The sequence below is a fragment of the Calypte anna genome, chromosome Z (genome assembly GCF_003957555.1).
Source record: "Calypte anna isolate BGI_N300 chromosome Z, bCalAnn1_v1.p, whole genome shotgun sequence".
NCBI classification, from domain to species: domain Eukaryota; kingdom Metazoa; phylum Chordata; class Aves; order Apodiformes; family Trochilidae; genus Calypte; species Calypte anna.
The window spans coordinates 35,112,656-35,138,931 of record NC_044274.1 but is presented as its reverse complement, the minus strand read 5'-3'; the positions used below and the strand labels follow the sequence as shown (position 1 = coordinate 35,138,931).

Sequence of the window (26,276 nt, the reverse complement as noted above, 5' to 3'; positions counted from 1 at the left end):
CTTTCATCAATGACTTACCTGTAGAAATGTTTCTTGTTACCCTTGATGTCCCTAGCCAGATTTAATTCTATCTGTGCTTTAGCTTTGCTAACCTGACCCCTGGCTGCTTGGACAGTTTCTTTGTAGTCCTCTCAGGCTACCTGTCCTTACTTCCACTCTCTGTAGACTTTCTTTTTATAATTTAAGTGTGTAGAGGAGCTCCTTGTTCATCCAAGGAGTCCTTCTGGCATTCTTGCCTGCCTTCCTCTTTTTGGGATGCATTGCTCCTGGGCTTGGAGGAGGTGATCCTTGAATATTGACCATCTTTCTTGGGCTCCTCTCCCTCCAGGGCTTTCACCCAAGCAACTCTCAGCTACCTCTAGAAGGCCTCATCAGCCTCATCCTGATCAGGTTGCCTGTAGACAGCCACAACAGTGTCTCCAGTATCAGACTGCCTCTTAATTCTTACCACAAACTATCAACCCACCCATTTCAGGGCAGAGTCTGATAAGTTTTAGTTGCTCTCTCATGTAAAAAGATACAATACTCTTGGATTCATTATATTCTTCGAGCTACTTTTACTGCAATATTTACCTGAAGGCTGCAGTATCCCAGAAATGTATCTCAAGTTATGACAGAGCTCCATGTGATGTACAAAAGCAACAGAAAATAAACATTTATTACATCTTTTATTATCATTGATATCTTTTGAAGGGTTCAACTGCTTTTGAAAGTGAAGTAATATATTTCACTTCCAAGACCTTAGGTTGCACTTCTTTTTAAAAAGTGTGGTCAGCCTCAACAATAACTGCAAATTTCCCATTTCATTTTACTTGTTAAGACTCATTTACTTTACTCATTTAATCTTGATCTGCAATTTGAAACATCATGAAGAACAGGATTATTCCCATGCAGTTCGTCCCTGGAAATAAGGCGGCATCCTGCAGTTACAGAAGGAAACAGAATCTTCATTTTCTGTTCCTCTTTTCCAGTTAGAAAACCAGTCACAAACAAAGGGAAAGGAGGGAACACCAAGAGCTATCAACTTTCCATTATAATTTTAAAATGGACTATAAGACTAAGTTTCCTCCAAAAATACATCCAATGATAAGTAAACATTTAGTAAGACCTTTGTCTCACAGATTTTACAGCACAGGAGAAACACATAAGAACCTCATATACTCCCATTCATTATACTCTTGAAGTGGAAAGGCAGATGGGCTGTCAGCTGTATCAGCCCAAGAGGAAAAATTGTCAGGCCAGACAATTTCTTAATTCCTTGAAAGCAAATTACTCTCTATCACTTATTCACACACTTAAGTGGAAACATGAACCACAAACCTTGCCAAAACAAGTATCCAATCTGTGGAATAACATTTCTTCAACACAAAACTAGTGTGAATATAACTGGTAACAGAACAGCTATCAACCTTTTCCTTTAGAGTGGTCCTTTATCTGTCAGATAAGGAGCAGCTGGTAGAGCGAAGTGCCCAAGACTGTTAGAATTTTCTACTATCAAAGCCTTTGCTCTCTCACCGCCTCACCAAAAAAGAGCGGCAATCACAGTAATTCCAAAGGACTTCAGTGTGGAGAATAGTGCTGACTGCAAACCCCACTGCAAGAGGGCTATTGGTTTTGGCAGCTTATGTGCTAACAGTAAGTAAGAGATGAAAGCAAAACAACAAAAATAAGCCATTTGAATTATATCCAGTGCTGCAACCAGTTCCTTCATGAAGGAAGTACATAGACATGGTGAAAGGTTTATGGGCAATGGATTGTATATTTTTGAGGTTTGGTTCAGCTGTACTTAACTAGGACAAACTATCTTATGTGCAAGAAAGAGTAAGGATCTCCCAGCTAAAAACCAAACCTGTAACAGGCTGACCAGAACAAAGAGGGATATGAGAGCTGCACCTCTCAGCATAGACACCATTGTGTAAGGAGTTGAGCCTCATGTGCATATATTTTTCAGCTGAACCCACATCATTTGTGTTCTGTTTAGATGAAGAGATTATAGGAACTGATAAACCCAAGAAAAATTGTACATTCATATTACCATTGCCTTCATCTGAAACAATCTGAAACCAGAAAAAATCTAGGAGAAAAACTTTTAAAAGCTGGTGAAAAACTTCACTGAAGTCTTATATGTGTGGACAGAGGATTCTCAGCTGCCACTTTTGGAAAGGTTCCCTGTTTGTTTTTAACAACTTGCTTTTCATACGGCACAAATACTAACTTCTGTAATGAACTGTACTGATAGTGTTGGCTTTTTGGTTAAACATGGAGTACAGATAGATACTGAAAGACAAAAGCAATTTTTTAAATTATTTTCATAGCCCTGAGAATGCAACATTGCAGAAAACTTCTGGAACATTCAATGATGTTACAAGTAAAACATTGCTCTTAAACAGTTTTCATGTTTACTGATGCTGCATAAGGGAACCCTAAGACACCTGCTGTTGTTTCTATATACCAAATAAATCAGCTGTTTGTCCATGCTACTTGTTTAAGAAAGACAGAAGACTACTCAGTGTTTTTATTTTATGCATAAGAGATACCTGATAGATCATAAATCTCAAATTGTGGAGTCTTACTCATTGCACTCAATTGGTTATGGGACAATCCAAGCCAAGGTGGATTTCCATCATCTTTAACACTAACACACTTTAATGTGCATTATTAAAACTTCACAAGGATCACAGGTAGAGTATACAGCATCCAGATTAATGCCTGAAGAATAACAGAAAACTTTTTTTTTCACTGTCCATGTATTTATGAACTGCTTGATTAAACTATTTCAGATTTGTGCTGAGACAAGAAAACTGATGAAGTTTGTTGAGATTTAAGAATCTTTAGGTTTTGGACAACCCATTTGTGCATCTGGATCCTTGTTTCCCCTGGTTCATGCCGTCTCCTTTCATATTTTATGAAAGTATCAGAGATTAAGGAAATTACATTAACAAATTCCAATGGCCTGACACAGGAGAATAGCCTTTTTTCTGTAATTCTCTCAGACTACCTGAGGTGCCAGGCAGCAAGAAAAACATGTAAATTTTGAACTCCTGCACATCAGAGCTACAAAAACTATTCTGTTCCTCTGCCATTGAGAGCAAAACCCACATAGTTGGATATTTCCCACTGAGCAGTTTACAGGATAGCTGCATACATATTGTATAGAATAACCCTTAATAAGAGAGAGGAAATGTTCATGAGAAAACTCTGTACTTAAATGTTAGTGCTGATAAGACCAGAAAGTTTTGTATCAAGATATTCCTGCATAGAAAATAAGTTTAAAAATGTAGAAAGGCCAAATGGAGAGCAACTTTACTGTGCGCATGAAGGAAAGAATAATAGTGTACAGAAAGACATTCAAAAGAATTAAAAACTTCTTTTAAAAAGTCTTTATCTAGAACCACAAAAATGCAGCTCTCTTAATCAATCTTCCAGAGATTTTTTCAGCACACTACTGGAAACACAGCACTCACAGCTACAGATCACTTGCCACCAACTGGCTTCAACTAGTACACACAGGGCTGGCAGTGGTTCAGGCATTTCTCAGAGACTAAAATTTCTCTCAGGAAAATTAGTAGTAAAAACAGCTGAGGCACAGATTTAGACTTTACACATAATGTTATGTCATGAACATTTCAGTGATGATGGAAAATGCAAAGTCCATGCTGAGACCAAAAAAAGTACTATGCCTTTATTCTTTCTGTGTTTCTCCAGGACACATGTAAACATGGCTTCATATCATCAAGATAAAATATATTTTGTAAGACTCCTTCTAGCATATCACTGTATTATTAAACATGAACATAAAGCAATCTTTGCCAAAGCTAAAGAAATTAAAATGGTAGCACAGCACACAAGAACCTGTGCAGTCTTCAGAGCTTCAAACATGCAATATTCTGTCCCACTGACAGAAACACTTGGCTGCCAAATTGTGATTTCTGTATAACCTGACTATAGAGAGGGGTAATGCTTGAACGATTCATGTACCACTGAAGCCCATGCAATCCAGCACCTACTGAAATATGTATTAGAGCACTACTCCCAGTCATTCATTTTCTGCTCTGACTATTTGTCTCATACTGAACTGCATAAATAAATACACTGAAAAACTTTTTACTGTGCTGCGGAGAAAAGCTCCTTACAAACAGTAGGTGAGATCAGCCTGCAGCATTTTTCAAATTTTGCTGCATGTGTGTAAGTTTGTAATCGTATGTAAATCTGAGCACTCAAGCGGACTGAGATAATTTTGAATCATTACTAAAACCTCTTGCATCAGAGGAGATGAAATTCCACTCTTAAAAAACGGATTATTTCACATCTACATGGATTCTATGCATGCATATTAAATATACTTATATGTATTCTTCTTTTGTTTTCTTGAAAGGTTACTGTAGCACCTGAAGTCCTGCATCTATGGCAAAAGATAAAGTTACACTAATATTAAACTGCAGTTGCTCATGAAAAGCCAATCACACAGATAATCCTATTTCTGTGTCCTAAATCTAAGGATCATAAAACCCCCATTTGTTAGCATCTCATTCTTTTTCACTGTTGCTTAGACCTTTTCACCATGAAAAATAACCTCATATACTCGATACATTTATTTTGCTTTTTTTAATGCATTCATTTTTCAGTCTTCAAAGTTTTGAATAGTATTCTACCCCAAAAGCCAAACAAGTCCTTTGGTGAGACCACCACATTACTAGATGCACAGAATTTATGGAGTCCCATCAATCACATCTAGGAAATATTCATAGCCAGAGAAGAGTTTTTTTAATCAATTCAAACACCCTCAGTGCATCTGTTGGCAGACTTCCTGAAAATGTTTCTATGCAAAGTGGGAAAAGAAGCACGAGCCCTTGCACTTTGTTAGGTGAAAGCAGCAATATAAGTACAGGTTTGTGGATATTTCAAGGAAACTCTGTTGTGATAACACACTGGAAGAAAGAAAGAGAGAAAAATACTTTGTCATTATTACAGTACCTTTCTTCCTTCACTAGCACTGTGGAGAAACACAATTTGTTTTTAACTTGACATTCCTGAGATTATTTTTTACCAGATAAAACTCTAGCTATCCAAACACTAGATATGAACAGTTCCCACTGAATATGCTAGGCGTATACGTGCATGCTTACAGACACACGTATGAACGTGTTACAATATACACTACTGCTGCACTAATGGATGAATTTCTTGATATATTCCATGTAGTCTAGCCAACACCCAAGATTATCTGGTTTTATATATTAGACCATCTCTCAAGCCTCATCACAATTTAAAACAAATACATTCTCTCCCATATAAAAAACCACCTTGGAGTTACACTTGAAACAGAAAACAACAGAATACAAAGGGTACGTGACCAAAATCTTTCTTTGCTTCATAAACTAAGTAGGTAGACAGACAGCAGTTTTTATTTAAGAAGACACAATTCCAATGACCTAAATCAAGTCTCAGAACTGCCAAACAAATACCCTCTTCTACTGCTGGATGTGAACTTTTGAGTATCAAAGTAGCTACGTTTCCTGAAGAAGACTTCAGAGCTGGCCCATTTAGTGGAAAGAATGAGCCAAATCATGACATTCCCAAGGGATAATTAAAATCACACATTCACATTTTAAGGAGTCTTTTTTCAATAAAGATTGTAATTTTCCATTTGCCTGTGGCATAGACTAACCACTTAATTCATAGCACTTGAGTTTTCTGGACTTTAACATGATCTCAAACCAATGTTCTGCATTGTCAGAAAGCTGAGAGAAAGTAAACCAGAAACACCCAGAAGAAGATTGCCATTCTCCATATTTTACTGTCATCTTGCAGTCTCTAGTTGTGTCTGACTGAAAACAAGAGCCAGAACATAGAGGTCATCCCACCAGATTTGCCACCCCACACACATCACATGGCACCTGGCCCTAGCCTTGAGCAGTTAAGAGAAAGTTCTTGATGGACAAAGCACGATGACACAGTGAAATGAAAGTAACATGGAGTTTTTAGGAGTCCAGAAAGGACACAAAGGGCCTGTCTGCACCAGGAATCTAATTAAACATATTCTAAATTACTCCATGGAAGCATAAGAAAACCTTTGGGTGTTTCAAAAAGCACTTTAATAATACTAATTCTCAACACTTACATTTCATTTGCTTGAAGACGGACTTGTTGGGCTCAAGCCAGTGCTGGAAAGGTAAGCAGAGATCAGCAATTAGTAAGTAACACAGCAGGCAACAACATCTTGATAGATGTATGTAGTACCAAAAATAAGAATTAGGATTTTTGTTTCACTGAGATACACATAAAGTGGAAAAAACACCTCTGTACAGTTACGATACTGTAACTGCACTGTATAAGAACAACTTAATGTTACCACTGCTTATAACATGCAGTTGAGACAAAAATGAGACAAATATTTTTAAGACAAATATTTTAAAGACAAATTTAAAGGAGACAGTTTCTAGTGATTAGTTTGCACTTCAGTCTTACACTTTCAGCCATTTTTTTTTCCTGAAGAATGATCATATTGGACAGTATGACAGACTAATCAGAAACCCTAACATCATCTGATCATTAATGCTATCTTCTATAGTTCTTATAACTAAAGCATGTGTGAGTACTGTATTCTCAGTCAGTACAGATGACTCAGAACACAAGCTATTTTTCTCTGATAGGAAATAAAAATCTACTGTTCCATGCTATCAACGTCAAAGCACAACAGAGTTACAGTGTATAACTTTTTAGGGCTAGACTGCAGTTTCAGGAATACTTTTTTTTATTATTTCCCAGGAAAATAAACTCAGATGTTGATTTTTCATGTAAGCAAAAAATCTCCACACTAAAATGAGATTTGAGCTGCAGAAGCAGCTAGTCAGAAGGTATAGTATTCTGCTTTAATGAGCATAATCAACACTGGCACTGAGGGATTTCATTTTTAACTATTTTCATTCTAGCTCAAAATCCCTACAGTCTACCACAAAGGGAAAACCTAGCATTTTTTAAACCATATCCTACATCACTTACTATTTTTAACTCACAACTTGTAGTATTTTTACTTCAGAAAAAGGTCAAGGGAAGATATTTTATAGAAATTATTGACAGGTCACAAAAAAACGGTAATTAAAAAATCATGACATCTCAAGAATTGAGTCAAAATCAGGGTAAAAAAAAAAAAAAAAAAAACTAGTTTTCAAGAACAGAACATCTGACAACTAAAATATCCTGAAAAGAACATTTACAAACACTTGCAACTTTTATGCTATGGCTGCTCAGAAACTCCTTCCTTTGGAGATACATACTACTATGTATTTCTGTTTGAAGGTCACTTATCACTGAAAGACTGATGTAGAACCCTGGTACTCAAAAAACAAACAAAACAACACCCAAACTTCAACAAACAACAACAAAAATCAACCCACACCATCTCTTCACCTCTTCCCTCTCCACAGTATCCCCTTTTAGGGGGAAAGAAAAAGGAAAAAAGGAAACAGAATTGAGAAGTAATGACTGTTTCACCATCTTACCAAAAATATCTAGCTCGCTTCATTCCTTTTTAGATCACACATATACATTATTTATACATTTTGCTCTGAATAACAGGGAATGAGGACTGTTCATAAAAAGGTAAGGCAATTTGAAAACAGCTGCTGCAGTTTAGAGATACATAATCCAGCATGAATTCACAGATAGGAAACCAGTCAAGACACAAAGATATGCAAATTTACTTTCCTTAACTTCTTCATATGCCCACCTCACCTCTACCAGCATCTAGGCATTCCTAGCTGAAGATTCAGACAGAAAAGAGGAATTTGAACAGTGAGCTGTGGTGTAGTGTTCCCAGGGAACTGAGAGACAAGAGGTATTTGCTTGAAATATCAACACAGTTTTTGAAAGCCCAAGCTGAAACATTAGCACAGACCAGGTGAGCATTCACTGCTACTTGAAAAAGTCAACTACTAATTCTAAAAAAAAGTCAACAGTAAAAATACCAGTGAATACTGAAAAGTTGAAACATATATGAGATTCCTCATGCAGTGCACCAAAGCCCCAGGAACACAGATTTAGCTAACGAGTCCAAAAGCAAACACATTTTACTAAGATCTGACTCTCACAGGTTAAAAAATTGACTGAAAAGACACTGAGCAATTAAGCAGTCTAGACTTTCACTTGGAGGCCAAGGAACTGACTGTCAGTTCTTAGGAGCTCAGATTTCTGTGTTGACCTGTTGGTGGAAGACTGCAAAGGTGTAGGCAATTCAGCTGAATCTTCCAGCAAACAGAGCAGTTGCTTTATAAATTGTGGAGATTTTCAAAGACATGGCAATTTAGGTTCTTAATGCTCTCTGAGTGTCAGGAAAAGATAAACACATAGTCATTCCTAGTACTTCTGAAAATAGCCACCCCTATATTTGTTTGCATATTTCATTTTGAGTTTTAGGAAAGATTTTCCCTTGAGTACTTATCTTCCAGCCTTAAAGCATTAACTATTAATAATTAATAACTGTACCTCATCTCTACTATAGAGTACTCATGCTATATTTATTCCAAGATTAATTAGCTGTTATAGCTAAAACCAGATTAAGCTTCGTATAAATTCATCAAAGGGTTTCTGCAGGATATGACAATTGAAAAGCATATGGCTTTGCAAAATGCTTTTTCTATGTATCAGGATTTTTTAAACAATTTTTCTGAACAAGAAAAAAATACTCAGATGAAAGAAAATTACAATATTTCAGGCCAGCTTGTCAGGACAGATCTTAAAAGCACTTTAAATCTTCAACAGCAAAAAAAAATTCTTTACAACTGCATGCCACACTGCCTTGCCAGAACAGACCATAGGTGTTTCCAAATGCCTCTTGTAAAACTAACACTTCATAGTACAAATAAAACAAACAAAAAAAGTCAGATGTAAACTTGGAATCAGAGACAAGAATCTTTACTTTCTCTCCTTGCAGTAAAATGTGCAAACCAGGGGGAGGGAAAAAAAAAGAAACACAAAAACAAAACCTCACAATCTTACACTGTTTCATTTTTGCCTCATGTATTTCACACTGTTGTTCATGAAGGTCGTTTTAACTGGATGATGGCCTACAACCTCAAACCAGTTGGCTTCATATGCAATAGCACTTAACAATAATGAGGAATTATTCCCTGCAGAGGCTGAGACTCTGATTTCCTTGGTGGCAGATTAGCAACACAGTTACTGCCCAGTGAAAAGGAAGATACTTAGATCCAAATCTAATTATCTAAACCTATTAAACAAGGATCCTGTGAGAAGATTCATGGTCAGCACTGCCAATTTCTGATTTGTTCTGCTAAAAGAGGTTTGGGTATCAGCTGTTTTATAGAATGGTCAGACTGCTGTCCTCACAGAAGCACCAAGCAGAGGGGGAAGCGACTCAAAGATCTTGAAGGTCAGTCCCAGGATAACTACCAAGTCTTGGTGCCAGTGGTGAATAAGCAAACTATTATGGATATCACTTTTTGTCCTAGGATTCTAAAACATGCTGAGAATTGCTTTCTAAGGTTTCATCATGACTGCAAGCTGTGTTTGAAACCAGTGCAATTTTTACTTTGTAAATAGATCCTTAACCTCCCATCAGCCCTTATGTGACACTGAGTAGTCGTTAATGAGGCCAGGTGTGTTCTTGCTTATCCACAAATACTGAGCAGCTGATGTGCTACCAGCTACCACAGCAAAAACTCAGGATGAGCAAGGACACCACTCAAGGGTAAAAGCACCAGCCTAGGAAGTCAGTTCTACAGCAGAAACATGCTTTGAGCAAACACACTGCAGCCAACAACCTGTTTCAAATGAAGTCCCACACTGAGAAGCTCAGAAAGGACTGAGTTTGGTATCCATATAAAGTGGGGAGGAAAAAGGACATAGTATCCCATATCTATTCTCATAACCCTTGTAATGGGTCGAGTGTCATTAAAATCACCACATTGTTTCTTCTCTACATTTCAACAGCCACTTCACAGTACAAAGGCATGTGCTCCTCTCTCCTCTTCATATGGACTCCTGCATAAGCCTGGCATAAAGAAAAACCCACTGCCCAAAAAGCCAAATTGCTTGGGGCCTGACCAACCAGAAGTCCAATGAATTCAGTGAAAAGACTTTCCCCTTCTCCAACACAAGAGGCTTTTGATCCCGTCCCTGCATTTGCAAGAAGAGCAGTAGTGCAAGGGCAATTGAAAGTGGTTAGATACTGTAAATATTTAAATCCTCCTCAGCAAGCACTACTCAGTCAAGCACTCAGACATGCACACAGTGAACAGGAATCAGAAGACCCTGCAGATGTCACAAGAACATTCCGGTTAGGCAAGGCCTGGATTTGAAGACTTTAATAGCCAGAAGTGAGATAGAGAATGTAGATATGCACTGAACCACTGCTACAAAAACTAGTAGAATTAATTTTATTTAAAGATCAACTCATTATTAATCTTGAAAATTAAACAACTTAGGTTACATGATTAAACTGCAAGCTTAATATGAGAACCTTGGCATTGCTACTGTCCTGTATATCCAAAGACATTAAAAACGTTACTGTGCTGCCTTCTGGTAACAGTGCCTTCCAGAGCTTCTTTTTTGATCTAGGATAGAAAATGGAAAACAGTAGAAAATCTTACAAAGTTTAAGTATGCTTAAAATATCCACACATGTACTTCTGTAGAGGGAAATAGAAGGGGGGCTGGGGAAGCAAGGAGTATGCATTCTAACTTACTTGGATAGAACAATAGCTGCTACCCACCAGTTTTCCCACATTTCAAAATTTTCTTCCCCCCTAGGACAATTAGCTCAATTATCTAAATTTTTCAGAGTCAGAAGTTCTAAATGTTCTAAGCCCAAATATCGAAACATTTAATTTGAAACGTCTGAAATACTGAAACATTTCATTTTTTCAGACTTTCAAACTCAGTCAAGTGTTTCAACACTCCAAATCAAAATACCACATTTTGTTAGAGTAATCGGAAAGAAGACATTTAGGATTTATTAAAGCTGGTATTTTTGTGTGCTTGAGTTCCTTGAATAGATTACAAAACAAAAAGACTGCAAATTAACTTCCGGAGCAACTTTGCAAACTTTGTACAAATATACAAAGGGAAGGCAAGCATCACTGGTAGACAAAATGCCAGCAAGGTTAATTCCACATAATTTTTAATAAATGTATGTGTGTATGTATGTTATATACTAATATACTATTATGCCATACAGCTTAACTATACGCCAGTCCAGAATTCTTAACTAAAAGTCTGAATTAAATGCATATTTTTGGCATTTTCACTTGGAACCACATATACAGCCCTTTCTGTGCAAAGACAGAGGCTTCAGTGTAATATAAACAACAGAGGCATTTGACACTTCCAAGAAAATGGGCAAAGTAACATGAGTTGTATGCTACATGCATCAGAATTAAGAATAACTCTCCTAGAAAAAAAAACCCTATGCTTTCTTTATTCATCTTTTATTACATATTTTTGAAAGAAACTTCAGAATATGGTGTCCAGTCTCTGACTGTCAACATTTAACACAAACCCTTATGAAGAATTACAGAGAGAACTCTTAAAATTCTTTACAAACCTAATTAAAAATTTTGCCCTATTGCCTCCATTATGGCTATTTCATACTGCCTCCATTATGACGTTGCAGCTCTCATTGGCAAACAAACTCTCTTGCTTACTTTCATTTTCTTTCCATTTTACACTCTGAGACATGCATAAACAATCCTTTTATTGTTTAATTTGCTGTGCTTCTTACTATATTCTCTAAAACAAAGCTCCCCATTTTCTTTATCTTTCTAATATTCGTTTTCCTGATCTGGTTAAACTAATCTGTCTGACATCTAGATCAGAAGAGCTGAAGTCTCTGTAGGGTGCAATGACATTAAGACTTTCCTGAAAACAGAAGTCTAAGGTGAACACCAACTGTTGTCTTTTCTCAGAGGTACATCATATGAGTGCTTTATTGACAAAACTGGATTAGGCAATATTAACTTTTCTCACTGTCTCACATCTCTCCGTTTACCTACAGTACCTACTGTCACTGAAGTACAGTATCACACACATTGTTGAACTGGTTAAGGATGAATTACCATTTCCCTTCAAAACAATTGTGCTTACCCAAATTATCAGATTTAACTTTAGAAATAAAGCCCTTGATAAATTCCAACCACAGATCTTCTTTGAGCTAGTTTTTATGTTTTGTAATACAGGTAACCAACCCGTAAGAATATATCGTAGGAAATGTCTCCCTTTTTCCCCAGTGTGACCTGAAAGGATTCCACCAAGCTTCAGAAATCTCTCATATAGGGCTCTAAGTGCTTTTCCTGCAAGGTGGCAACAGTGATACGACATTCCTCCTGTGACCCCATTAGATCTTATACTTGCTATAGCTTATCTCTACAACCACTTACCTAAACAACTACCCTGTAACTACTGGGGTTTTTGTTAGCGTGAATTTCAAGCAGCTAAGCTCACAACAGCTAAAATACAAAACCGTGAGAAAAGACATCCCCCACCACATCATTTCCATATCATTATTTTATCTAGTTTTCTACTGTGACATTTACTGATGAGCTTTAACTAGCTACAATGCTTGAGCCCCACCATACTTATTCATAAAGTCCAATACTCAGTACAAGGAGATTGTTGGTATTTATGTTTCTTTAATCTTGCTACTTCTGTGAAGGACAATAAGAAATGCTTCTACAGATATATCAATAGCAAAAGAAGAGGCAAGGAAAACATTCATTCTGTACTGGACATGGGTGGGAATATAGTTATCAAAGATGAGGAAAAGGCTGAGGTATTTAACACCTTCTTTACCTCAGTTTTCAACAGAAAGACAGGTTATCCTGTTGACAGCAGGCTTCTGGAGCCTATAGAAGGTGATAAAAATCTAAACAGCCCCCCTGTAATATTGAAGGACACAGTCAGTGACCTCTTGAGCTGCTTGGACTCCCACAAGTCTATGGGACCGGATGGGATCCACCCAAGAGTGATGAGGGAGCTGGCAGAAGAGCTCGCCAAGCCTCTCTCTACCATCTACCAACAGTCCTGGCTCACGGGGGACATCCCAGACGATTGGAAGTTGGCGAATGTCATGCCAATCCACAAAAAGGGCCGGAAGGAGGACCCGGGAAACTACAGGCCCGTCAGCCTGACCTCAGTGCCTGGCAGGGTTATGGAGAAGATCATCCTCAGTGCAATCACACAGCACCTGCAGGATGGGCAAGGGATCAGACCCAGCCAGCACGGGTTTAGGAAGGGCAGGTCCTGCCTGACCAACCTGATCTCCTTTTATGATCAGGTGACCCGTTTGGTGGATGAGGGGAAGGCGGTGGATGTGGTCTACCTGGATTTCAGCAAAGCCTTTGACACCGTCCCCCATAGCATTCTCCTGAAGAAGCTGTCAGCCCACAGCTTGGACAGGAGCACCCTGTGCTGGGTTAGGAACTGGCTGGAGGGCTGGGCCCAGAGAGTGGTGCTGAATGGGGCTGCATCCAGTTGGCGGCCGGTCACTAGTGGTGTCCCCCAGGGATCAGTATTGGGCCCAGTTCTGTTCAATATCTTTATCGACGACCTAGACGAAGGGATTGAGTCCATCATCAGCAAATTCGCAGATGACACCAAGCTGGGAGGAAGTGTGGACCAACTTGAAGGCAGGAGGGCTCTGCAGAGGGACCTGGACAGACTGGAGAGTTGGGCCGATTCCAACGGGATGAGGTTCAACAAGGCCAAGTGCCGGGTCCTGCACTTTGGCCACAACAACCCCATGCAGCGCTACAGGCTGGGGACAGAGTGGCTGGAGAGCAGCCAGGCAGAAAGGGACCTGGGAGTCTGCATCGACAAGAAACTGAACATGAGCCAGCAGTGTGCCCAGGTGGCCAAGAAGGCCAATGGCATCCTGGCCTGTATCAAAAACAGCGTCACCAGCAGGTCCAGGGAGGTGATTCTTCCCCTGTACTCAGCACTGGTTAGGCCACACCTCAAGTACTGTGTCCAGTTCTGGGCCCCTCAGTTTAAGAAGGATGTAGAGGTCCTGGAACAGGTCCAAAGGAGGGCAACCAGGCTGGTGAAGGGACTCGAGCACAGGCCCTATGAGGAGAGGCTGAGAGAGCTGGGGCTGTTCAGCCTGAAGAAGAGGAGGCTCAGGGGAGACCTCATTGCTGTCTACAACTACCTGAAAGGAGGGTGTAGCGAGGTGGGAACTGGACTCTTTTCACAGACGACCTTCAACAAGACAAGAGGACACAGTCTTAAGTTGTGCCAGGGGAGGTTTAGGTTAGATATTAGAAAGAATTTCTTCACGGAGAGGGTGATTAGGCTATGGAATGGACTGCCCGGAGAGGTGGTAGATTCTCCGTCCCTGGAGACATTTAAAAAAAGACTGGATGTGGCACTCAGTGCCATGGTCTAGCAACTGCTCCGGTGGGTCAAGGGTTGGACTAGATGATCTCTGAGGTCCCTTCCAACCCGGCTAATTCTATGATTCTATGAATAATCTTCTGAAGGAAGAACTGTAATTATAGTTTCACATTCCTCTGCATTTCACTGGGACATATTCATGCATCTGTATCTGATACACAAGTAAGTCTTTGGTAAGTGAACCTTAACAGGATCAGAGACTCAAAAGAATCAGATGACATAAAATTGTTATTCCTTTTTGTTATGTTGCATTTCTATTTTTTGTAATATTGTAATAAATCTAAGAGGAAAATGTATGTTGCTTCCAACTCATCATTCAGTGTATTTAATTCTCTATAAAGAAAAATACCTTATACCCAATTAGTGACGTTTCTAAGCCACATGCTTAAAAATGTAAGAGTAATTATATATCAGCACTTAAAAACATGTCTATGGAAAATGTAAGCTTGGGAATTTTGCTTAACAAAATCCAACTGAAGAGTGGGCCTGTTGATATAAGCCATCCTACCACACAGGATGGCCCTAGTATTCTTAACTGTAAGATATAAAGGGACCTAAGATTTTTCTGGCTAAGAATACAAGTGTTTTCTCAGGCTGTCATTGTTAAAAGTGACCGAGACTCAATATTCTGTTAATGGTTTAATTTAATTTAAAAAATTGAGATTGCAGTAAGCAAAACAGTGCTGGGTGCATGGGGAGTCTCCACTCCACCCACACGCACATCCTAAAACTCTAGGATTACCTTTTACTGATTACAATTCTATGAATATTCAAAAGGAGGTGGGTTTACATACATATTCATAGGGATTACATCATGTCATTATAATATTCATGATAGGTAGAGTCTGGGTGAGTCTAGGCGGAGTCCTCTTTTGGGGAGATATCTGGGGGTGATCAGGGGGTCTTTGGATGAAGTAAAAAGTCTTCCTCAAGCTTGAACTTTTTTACCTTTCTTGATTTTGCTGACTTCATTATATTGTTACAGGGTGATATCAGACCCTAGCCATAATTTTCCCCTTATCTGTTGGCTGTGACATCTTTATGTTCTCCTTTTGCAGATATTCGCATTCTTTTGGTGCCTAGTTGGCCTTGGCAGTGCCTTGTTTTAGACTTACATTCCTAATTATCTTCGAGACAGAAGTTAGTCTCATTAGGGCCTTGTTTTGTTCACACTGAAACAGTGGAAAATTACATGTCTCAACTGCTTTGTCTAGCCCCATATTCACTTCTTTCTCAGATTAATTCTGAATTTCACTGGTTAGGAATACAAATTCATTAACATGTATTACAACCATTTATTACAGCCATCTACCACTAATCAAATGAAAAGTTAACCATCTGTATGAACTATATTATTCCACAGACTCAACACAGAACTAGCTATACTGTAAGATATAGCAGAACAACAATATAGTTAACAAGAGTAAGATACTGCAGAAAATTTGTCAATATATTTAACAGGTCTTTGATACACAGGAAACACATAAGGTATACTGCAACAGACTAGGTATACTACAACAGTGGGAGTGGGGTTTTAAGACTTTTTTTATTTTGCAGCATCACTTTTTAAAGTACTCTGCCAAAAAAAGTCACTTTTTTACTGAAAACTCCAACCCTCGATTGCTGTCAAATAAAATAGCTTTTCTGTAGCAATTTTTGAGTGAGAGTCAGAAAAAGGCCCAACAAAAGCCAATATTAATTAAGTCCTACCTAACTATAGTCTAATTCAGCACACCAACCTCGTCAGCATAATTTAAATGATTGTGAAGAATTAAGTACACAGGTCAGAATAACTGCTATTATTCTGCTAACTGTCCTAATTTTATAAGGAGGATACAATTGAAATTACTAGCTTCAGCTTTGCAGTGCTCTTTCAGAATATGAGAGTTTTGACTAAGGGTGAAATAAGAGATACCCAGAAAAAATGTTTTTCTCCTCCTGACACACCAGTTTCAAATCAGTGATTATTTCCAGAGATTATGTGCGTGTGATGTTTAAAATCAACATAATGTCAAGACCAGCAAGAACACACAGTGAAGAAGCAGATATGAATACTACTGTCTGAGGACTTCTGCTTCCTTTGTTGATGACCCTTTCCTACTCTCAAACAGTAACAACCATTTGAAACCAAACAGGGAGTAGCAGGAAAAAATCCCCCACTGAATATAACTTGCAGGACCACAGAATCACAGAATGTTAGGGGCTGCAAGGGACCTCTGGAGATCATCTAGTTCAACCTCCCTGCCAGAGCAGGCTGACTTACAGCAGGTCGAACAGAGTGGTGTCCAGGCAGGTTTTTAATGCCTCCAGAAACATAGACTCTATGTTTAGATGGACCTTCCCATGTTCATGTTTGTGCCTGTTACCTCTTGTTCCATCACTGGGCACTACTGAAAAAAGACTGGCCCCACCCTCCTGACAGCCACCCTTCAAGTATTTATACACACTGATAAGATTTCTCCTCAGTCTTTGCTTCTCCAAACTAATAAGACACAAGTCCCTCAGCCTTTCCCCATAAGAGAGGTTCCCTAATCATCCTTGTAGACCTTTCCTGTAAGCAATTCCTTGTCCTTTAGCAAGGGAGCCCAGACCAGATGAGGCCCACGAGGGCAGAGTAAAGGAGGGAGGACAACCTCTCTCAATCTGCTTGCCATGCTCTTCTTGATGCACTTCAGCATGTCACTGTGACCTCCTTGGACACAAGGGCATATCACTGGCTCAATTCTCCACCAGGACTCCCAGGTCTTTTTCCACAGAAAATTCCACTTGAAAGGAATTCATTCCCTCTCACTCTCATTCTCAAATTCCTGATGGACAGCATCTTTTGACCTGCCACAGCCTAAAGAGGATCTGACTTTGAGCCAATTCTCAATCCACTCCACTGATCATTCATTTAACCCACATTTCCTAAGCTTGCCTATGAGAATGCTGTGGGAGGTGATGTCAACAGACTTGCTGGCATCAAGATAGACAACATCCACCCCCCTCTCCTCATCTGTCCATCCAGTCATGACATTGTAAAAGAATATTAGATTCGTCAGACATGACTGCCCTTGGTGAATCCATGTTGATGACCTCTGATAACATTCTTTTTCTCTGTATACTTTATGTTGATGTCCAGAACCAGTTGTTCTACCATCTTTCCAGGATTGGAGGTGAGGCTGACTGGCCTGTAGTTTTCTGGGTCTTCTTTTTTAACCTTTTTGAAGGTTACAGTGACACTGGCTTTCTTCCAGTGCTCAGGCACCTCGCCTGTTCTCCAGGACCTTTCAAAGATGCTGGAGAGTGGCCCAGCAATGACTTCTTCCAGCTCCCTAAACACTCGTGATTGTATCCCATGGATATCCAGATTACTTAGTTGATCTCTAACTCAATTTTCCTCAACCAGAAAAAGTCTTCCTTTGTCCAGACTTTTTCTGTTGCCTGGGATTCCTGAGTGGTGGCCTGAGCAGTAGAGACGGAAGCAAAGAAAGTACACAGTAACTTTGTGCCATCTCTGCATCCTCTGTCACCGTGGCACCTGCTCATTCAATAGAGGGTCCATATTTTCTCTAGTTTTCCTTTTGGCTCCAAAATACTTGAACCTGTTTACCTCAATGTTCCCTGCCAGGTTTTATTCCTCAGAGGCTTTGACTTTCTCGTTTTCTCCCTTCATACTCTGGCAGCATTCTTGTAATTGTTCCACATGGTCATTCCCTTCTTCCATATGCTGTAAACTTTCTTCCTCCACTTGAGATTTTTCAAAAGCTCTGTGCTCAACCATGCAGGTCTCCTGTTTCCCTTGCCTGACTTCTTGCTCTTAGGGACACATAGCTTGGACCTTGAATATCAGACAGCTCTCCTGAGCCCCTCTACCTTTCAGGGCTCTAACCCATAACATTTCTCCAAGAAATTTCTTGAGGATGCATGAGTTAGCCCTCCTGAAGCCCAGTGTTGCAGTTGTTACTTTCTACTACCCATGATCCTGAACTCATGATGACCCCTGCATCCTGAACTCATGACCACTTCTGCCAAGAGTGACCCCAAACCTTAATGTCCTTCACCAGTCTCTCTTTTTTATCAGCACTCAGTACAGTAGTACACCTTTTCACATTTGCTCCTTCACCACCTGAGTCAAAAAGTTGTCATCAACACACTGGAGGAACCTCCTGCACAGTGCATGTCTGCCTGGCTGTGTGTCCTTCCCAGCAAATATTGGAGAGACTGAAGTCCCCTGTGAGAACCAATGTCTGATTGTGAGGCGACCCTAAACTCTTTGTAGCTTCTCTTCTTATTCTTATCAGCTTCTCCATCCTGATCTGGTGGCCTGTAATAAATATCCACAACAGTGTCACTCCTATTAGACTGGCAAGAGAGATAACCAATCACTGCCAACATAAATGCCTAGAGTATAGGCCTGTACATTTATTTGTGAAAACGGAAAGATGCTCATAGGAATAATAAATCTGAAGAGCCCTCCAGAACCTGACAAATCATACCTCTTTTGGGTATTAGAGATATCTAAGTCTATGTACCCTTTGAAAAGTGGAATAGAATGAGTGGTTTTAGCTGTTAAACTCAATGTAATTCCTGTCTATATAACCCAAGAAGCATCCTCTACAGAAAAATAAAAATTTCAAATTTCAGTGGACTATCAGAGACTAGAGTTATTCTGTGATACCTCTATGTCATGCCTACACTGTTTTTCTCTACCTTCAGTGCGTAGGAGAACTATGCAGTTTAGAATATATCAGTTTACCATCCAATAATGACTCTTCAGGAATCCCTATGGGTTCTGGTCAGTGTATAAATACTCAGAGATACATAACTTTGCATTAGAACTTGCCTGTTTCTTGAAAACAAAAATTAAAATAACCAATTTAGCATTATTTGAAAGCAAATGTAGCCAGAGTTCATATACATACCCTCTGCTTCTCAGGGTCAACGTATCGAATGCCAAAGTAGTCTTTTTCCAGCAAGCTGTAATAGTTGCAGATGTGATCTATCAGAAACTGACCTTTAGTTTCCCTCTGTAAAAAGAAAGAATTGACATATTATTCTGAGTATTCTGAGCTTGCCAAATATAAATATTAAAAATATCTAAACAAAGTGGCAAAGAAAATGGCGCATTAAATTTGTTGTTATTCAGATTAAGGTAAGAATTTCATCATTCAAAATGCATGAGACTAGTGATCAGTATACTCCCTACAATGCATGAATTGATTCATTAAGAAAATATCACTACGCCTGCCTCAGGAGAACTCTGTCTGCTCTAAGAGCTGCACATAATGACATTTAATATGTTACTAGTAAACATATTTCTGCCAGATGCTATAATGGCATAGCAGATACCCACTTATAATTGGAATGAGCTACATGAACTTTCACATCTCCTCTGATTCAGCTAATGTGTTTTTTTGTTTTTGTTTATTTTAAATCATAATATAAATATGTGAGTATTAACAACAGGCTAAAGCTGTTCTTCTGAACTCACTATGTTGCAATGTCAGATCTCTGCTTTTCTTCCCCTCTATCTACCCTGGTCCTGAACTCATATCCCTATGCTGTGGACCAGGTAAGCAGGTTTGTACTGCACTATCTTTGTTGAAATGAAGCAACTTGAACTCAGCTCTTCAGACAAAATAGAAACAATACAGGACATCCAAACATATTTTACAAAAAATAATATTTTAAAAATTGTCCAAATGACTCCCTGAAAACTTTTATGCTATGCTTTATTCAACCTGCCTTTATGAAGTTAAGCAGCAATTTAAACCATAAGCAGCGTGGCTAGGCAAAAATGAATACTCAGTTCACACATTTCTTGGAATACTTTACAAACTTAGACACTGTTATTGTGTATTTCTCATAGGAGCAGCTGTGGCAAAAACAGCTGTGAGTCATTTGAGATCATACTCCAAAGGGCAGAGGAAGGACAACCACTGTCCAGTGAGACCTACAGCTTCCCACAGAAAACATGAGATATGCCTCAGTAATGTTAGAAAAGAATATAATCCATGAGCTACTCTACTTCTACTTCTCTATTCTATACTCTACTTCTCTATTTTCTTATTTTTACAACTCATAAGGAATACTGACATGGATACAGTTGCTCATCCTTTGGCTCCCATCACCAAAAAAATACATTAACTCAGCAAAAAGCATCCCAGCTAAGGCACCAATAGTGAGCTGCATGGCTCTTCCAGCATGCCTGGGCTCTGGCATCTGTCCCCTTCTCTGCCATGTGGACCTTCTCTCAAACTGACTTCCAGACACAAGGGAATTGCTGATTTCTTATTCCTAGCACTGGGGGACTCTGCTTTTCTCCCTGTTGTGCAAGTCTTCTACTTTGCCTACTCCTTTCTACCTCAATCTTTAATTCTCCTATTTATTTACCCCTCACTGTGTGTTCTTTAGTCTTCCACATGGTGCTCCTTGCCTAGAACATCTCACTGCCTTGTCTGAACTATGTACTATATTTTCCTATTAAATACCCAATACCAAAGGATGTTAACCCAATTTGTCTGTTTTCTGTCCATGCTCACTCAACCTCATGCTTTGCACCCAAAACTGATACCTTTTCCCTGCAAAATAACTGCAGCAGGAGCCCGTCTGCAATTGTTTCTTTCAAGCCTCAGGACATACAAAAACTGACTAAATGCTGTTAACAATGGTGAACACATAAACTAACTTTTTTTTTTTTATACCATACCCAGTTGCAAGTATGGCCATGCTACTGACAGTATAGAGAGAACTTTCCTCAAAAGGCAAAGCCAGTCTCAATGACTGAGAAGTACAAAAAGAAACCCCCTACTCTCCCTGCGACTGGCTAAAAAATATCTACATTTCCACAGTCATATCTCGATGAATTATTTCCTAGCTTAAAATCTGGGAAGTGTCTGTAGACTTTTATGACTGTGCAATAAGACTATCAAAATATTAAGAAAGGGTGACATTTCAATACAAGGGCAGTAAGAAGAAGTTTGAACACAGCTGTGAAATTCTATTTGCACGTAGCTTTAAGATGAATCTACAATGAACTAAATAGGACTGGGAAACAAGAGCTATTAGGTGACTCAGGTAGGGTCAAACATGAAAATAGATTTTAGTGACAACATTGTATGAAAGCAATGCAGTTTTTAAAACACTAGAAATGAGGAAGCCAGACTTATCATACTTCCATGCTTCCATCCTTTCATAGAAGAAATATCAGGAAATCTACTAACTTCTACAAGTTCACATTCTAACCCATCCATTAAACAAGTCTTTTGCTTCACCCACCTAAACAGTCACCAAAGTTTTGGAGTTCTTAAGGGATCTGATAAAAGGCAAAGGCATATACAGTGTTTTTCAGTCCAGCACCAATGCTCCCTTTCTAAAATTAATTGATGTCCTAGTTTTCTGGCTTGAAAGATAGACAATGGAAACAAACCAAACAAAAAAGAGCAAATGAACAAAAGCCTCCAAGCTAAATTCATGGTCTAGGAATCCTTAAGCCTGACATAGATAAATAAAAAAGACTAGTTAAAAACCTCACCCTTGGATCCACTAATATGCTTTTTGAACACCTGAAATTTGAAGAAAATCAGACCTTAATTGACAAACAGATTAAAATACGTGATGTGGCACAGAGCACCTCAAAGTTTAATTCATAACAGGTAGCCTGGCAACGAGGATCGGCAGTGGTTGTTTATTTTGCTTTCTACAAACAGCATCCATAAACATTTTCTACATGTCTCTAGCAATGCCCTGAATACTTCAGAGATTTAGTGATGATCTGTCTTGTCTCCTGTGTTCTTTCATACATTTATTATATATGATAGTACAAAAGAATATATTAAATCCAAAGTGTATTCTCACTTGTGAAAGAATATGGATAAATTAAATTAGGAACTGACACTCATCCACAACAGAGCACAAGAATAGATTTGGGTCACAGAATAATGAATATAAAACATTGCCTGAAATTTCAGTTGCCATACAGCTTTCCAATTAAATGATCCTTTATAAAAAAGAAACAAAACAAAACAAAAACTAATCCCAAACCCTGCTATACCAATAAATTACTTTGCAGCAATTCAGAAAAATAATAGTATGATGCATTTCAGCATGTTTGTCAGAAAAAGGACATTATTTGAAACTCTACTGAAAAATGTCAGCAACCAACCACGTAAATCTGACCCAAAAAGTCAAATGAGATTTAAAAAGCTTTATAGATGAAATATTTGATAATTATCATAGTTCACCCAGAAATCATCAACTATTGTCAAGTAGAAAAGACCAACCCAGGCAGAAACAAGTGTCACAAAAGTGTGTAAACAAGAGAATCAAAATGTCCTGGATTGTAATCAATACATTTTTTCAATTAAATAATACTACGTCAAACAAGCCACTTTTTTCAAAGTTCATTAATTCAAATACAACATCTGGTTACCTCAACTTAGATACATTTTCTTTCAGATCTCTGTAATGTCTACTCTATGAAAAATGTTATTTAAAATGGCCTTAAACAAAGTCCTTTAATTAAGCCATTCCACACATGAAAACAGACTTTTGGAGATTTCTATAAATAATGTGGAGAATGACTTAGATAAAGAGGCATAGACAAGGATATGTTTTTCCTAAGGCTGCACTTGAATATCTGACCTTAATACCACTAAAATCCCGCAACAAACCCCAACACACACAGAATGGACATAATGCCAAGTAAATGGCAGAATCCCCTAACACAGATCAACTTGCAATAACTGTTAAAACTCTGCTCTTCTGCTTTTAAGTGAGATCAGAAGTTTTCTTTTCTATTGAAAAAAATTTGTATCAAATTAAAAGAGCAGCTGTTGCAAAGAATCGAGCAAAACAAAGGACATTGTCCACTCCAACAAAACGTAAAATAATGATCTTAGTCCTCCACTGACAGACTCACAGGACAACCTCAGTTTCTTCCTCAGTTCCAGGAACTGATTAAGACACTGTAGAGATGCTTCATTTTCACTGGCAGATGCTATTAACACAGCTTCCATTTCTGCAAGTGCAAATTTATGACTGAGTAACCCAATTCCTTGGCAATTCCTCTGTTATGCAGAAGTTAATCCAAACAAAGGTCTCTGCTGAGCACTTTGTTTCTGACACAATATCCCGTTTCTGTGCTTGCTTTGTTGATTTTTTTTTTTTTTATTATTCCTAGTTTCTTTGTGTTACTTAAAAGCAAAGGAGAGTATATCTTGTTCTCCCTCTTCCAGTGACGTAAAAGGAGATAACAAAGCATTTGTGACTGTTTCACAACCCTGAAAGTGAGAGGAAAACCATTTATAGCAGCTTAAGATCTTGCATTCAGTGAAATGTCTTCCCTATTTGCATCTGCTTCACTGTGGAGTTCTGCATCTATTTATCTGAATGTCATCAGAAGAAGAGAAAGAGCCATAAGTAGATTAAACACAACGCTTCTGTTCTGTTATCTAACCACTGAAGTCCTGCCAACTGTGCTTATCTCTGTCAGGAAGCCACTGACATTACTAAGAAGCAATGCAGAGTCATAAACACAGTGTTTATTTGTACAGAGGATTTCAATCCTCAGCCCGTAAGTGTCTTTACTTGTGTGAACAGTCGCCAACAGTGACCCTCTGTGTAAAGCTGTTCATATACTTAAGTGCTTGCAAGACTAATGTAAATCTACTGAAAAAAAACAAGCAAACATATTTAAACCCCTATTTCTGGCTACGCAAGTCAAAATCCCAGGCTCTTAGGCAAGGCAAAAACAGTGTCTGCTTTGTATGCTTTTTCTTTACTGTATAACATACTTTGAAGTTCTATGAATGTAAAAGAAAATTAAACACATTAATTCAAGAATAATCATAATGCCATCATAGAATGATACCTAACCAGGTCAGAAAAATGGACAAAACAAAGAAGTTCCTAAAAACTGTTACGTTCTGCCCAGATAGCAACGTCAAGAATCCCTATTCCACAGCAACTGAATGCAGTGAGGTGGAAAGGGCTTAGCTCCAAGCTGGCAGCATTGGGCTAGCCCTAACCTTGACAACCTCCAGTGCCTGGGGCAAATTTCTTATGGCTTTTTGGATTTATCTCAGATTCACTGAGACTGCAAATGACAGTATCTACTCGTAAGACAGATACACAGCCAAAATATTTGCCTTTTTTGCTCCAGCTTTGGAAACAGCCATAGGAATATCTTCCTATAAATGTCTCACAAGAACTGGACATTGTATAATGGCTTTAAAATGTAAAGAATGATTAAAAGCACACATATCATTCCTCAACTGAAATGCTGTAACCCTTCAGAAGGATTTCCTTCCTGGTCATAGCCAGAAACCTCTGATATTTTAAACTTGCTGAAAATGCACTGAAAGTCTGTCTACAGGATTTAACTGGAAATTTTTCACCATTACAAAAAGGACCAGCTGTAAACTGTAATTTTGGGGGTTTTATGTAAAAAACCAAAATCAATCAATCAAAAAAAAAATACTGACAAAAACTGAACTTGCAACTAGCAGATTTTATTTTAGATGCAAAGTATTTATCACACAATTTTTTGTTCTCTACAGTGAGGAAGTAACTGTATTCCTACAAACCAGAGGCTAAGGAAAAATATCAGAGCTAAGTCTTAATGAAAACCACACAAAAAAATTATGCTGCAATAAAACAACTGTTATTTACTTTATTACAAGAGTCCTGTTCCATATATTATTTTCTATGAATTACCTCTTGCAAATCAATTCTGTATAATACTTTACCTAAATATAATATGCGCCAATATTTTTAATTCTAGAACGCAGATAACAGCTTTCACACAATGAGCTCTTGACCACAATGCCATTGTGCAAGTATATTACCCTGATCCAGGGGTAAGTTGTTAATTACAAACTAAGTATTTATAGTTCACATGTTGCCAGCAGCCAGGCAGGCAGGCATTTAAGACACTACAAATGAAATATTAATTTACAGATCTCATTATCATTTTCTGTCCCTCTGCACATAAGGCAGAGGGTCAGACACTTGGCCATCTAAGAGACTCTTGGTGACTTCAATTTTATGTCCCTGAAGTGATGGCCTCACAGAAGGCTTCCAGCATTAACTGCTCACTTCTGGTAACAGCTTCCATTAGCACAGCATTCATGATGCTATCTGAGGCACTATTGATTTTGTAAATGGAACTGAGCAGAGTGCTTCTGTCAACAAATCTATCATTTTATTCAGTAAGCACCACTGCTCAGAAATGCTAACCCTGGCTTCTCCCTTGCACCCTCAACATCAAAACTAACTTAGAAGATACAGTCAGGACACACCACCAAACCTCATCTAGCAAAGCAGATATTTCAAGAACAAGTTCTCCGCCCTCGCCAACAAAGCATCCGAAGAGCCAAAACAAATACAACGTCCCCTGGAACAGGTGATGGTCAACAATCCTCCCTTGGACTCTTGCCTTGCTGAATCTTCTTGGTGGGTTCAGTAGACCCAGAAAATAAGCCCTTCCACATATTCTGCTCCAAGCACAGTTCTGTAAATATACCTTTCTAACATATGCACAGCAGTGTTTTCCTTTTATACAAAAAATAAGTAATTTTAGAAAGAAAAGCCACCAAAAATGGTACTAGATAATCACGGTGCTTCCCTGAGCACAGGCAGAAGACAGAATCACCATAGTGAGACACAGCTTGGTTAAGCTGCTCACAGGAAAACAGCTAACTAGTAATGGGTAAGCATGCCCTTTTGAACCTAGATTTCAGGGCTCAGGTGAATGTACTGAACCCCATGACAGTCATGAAGGAACAGCCACACCATTGTTTCTACACCAATCTGGAAAGTACAACCACAGAGGAGAGGGTAAAGTTGGAAGAGGAGCTGACCAGAGAAGGGGAGCTGCTGTTGCCA

The 26,276-nt window shown here is 38.7% G+C and overlaps 1 protein-coding gene across 1 annotated transcript in view; it reads right to left on the bottom strand.

Annotated features, from left to right (window-relative positions):
- Positions 1–26,276, bottom strand: part of FRMD3 (FERM domain containing 3) — a 123,266-nt gene that overhangs the window by 50,508 nt on the left and 46,482 nt on the right. Inside the window, exons 2-3 of the mRNA XM_030467411.1 lie at positions 19,313–19,417; positions 6,122–6,164 (exon numbers count right to left, since the gene is read on the bottom strand). Of these exons, the coding sequence (XP_030323271.1) occupies positions 6,122–6,164; positions 19,313–19,417 (148 nt within the window). The remainder of the gene's footprint in view (positions 1–6,121; positions 6,165–19,312; positions 19,418–26,276) is intronic.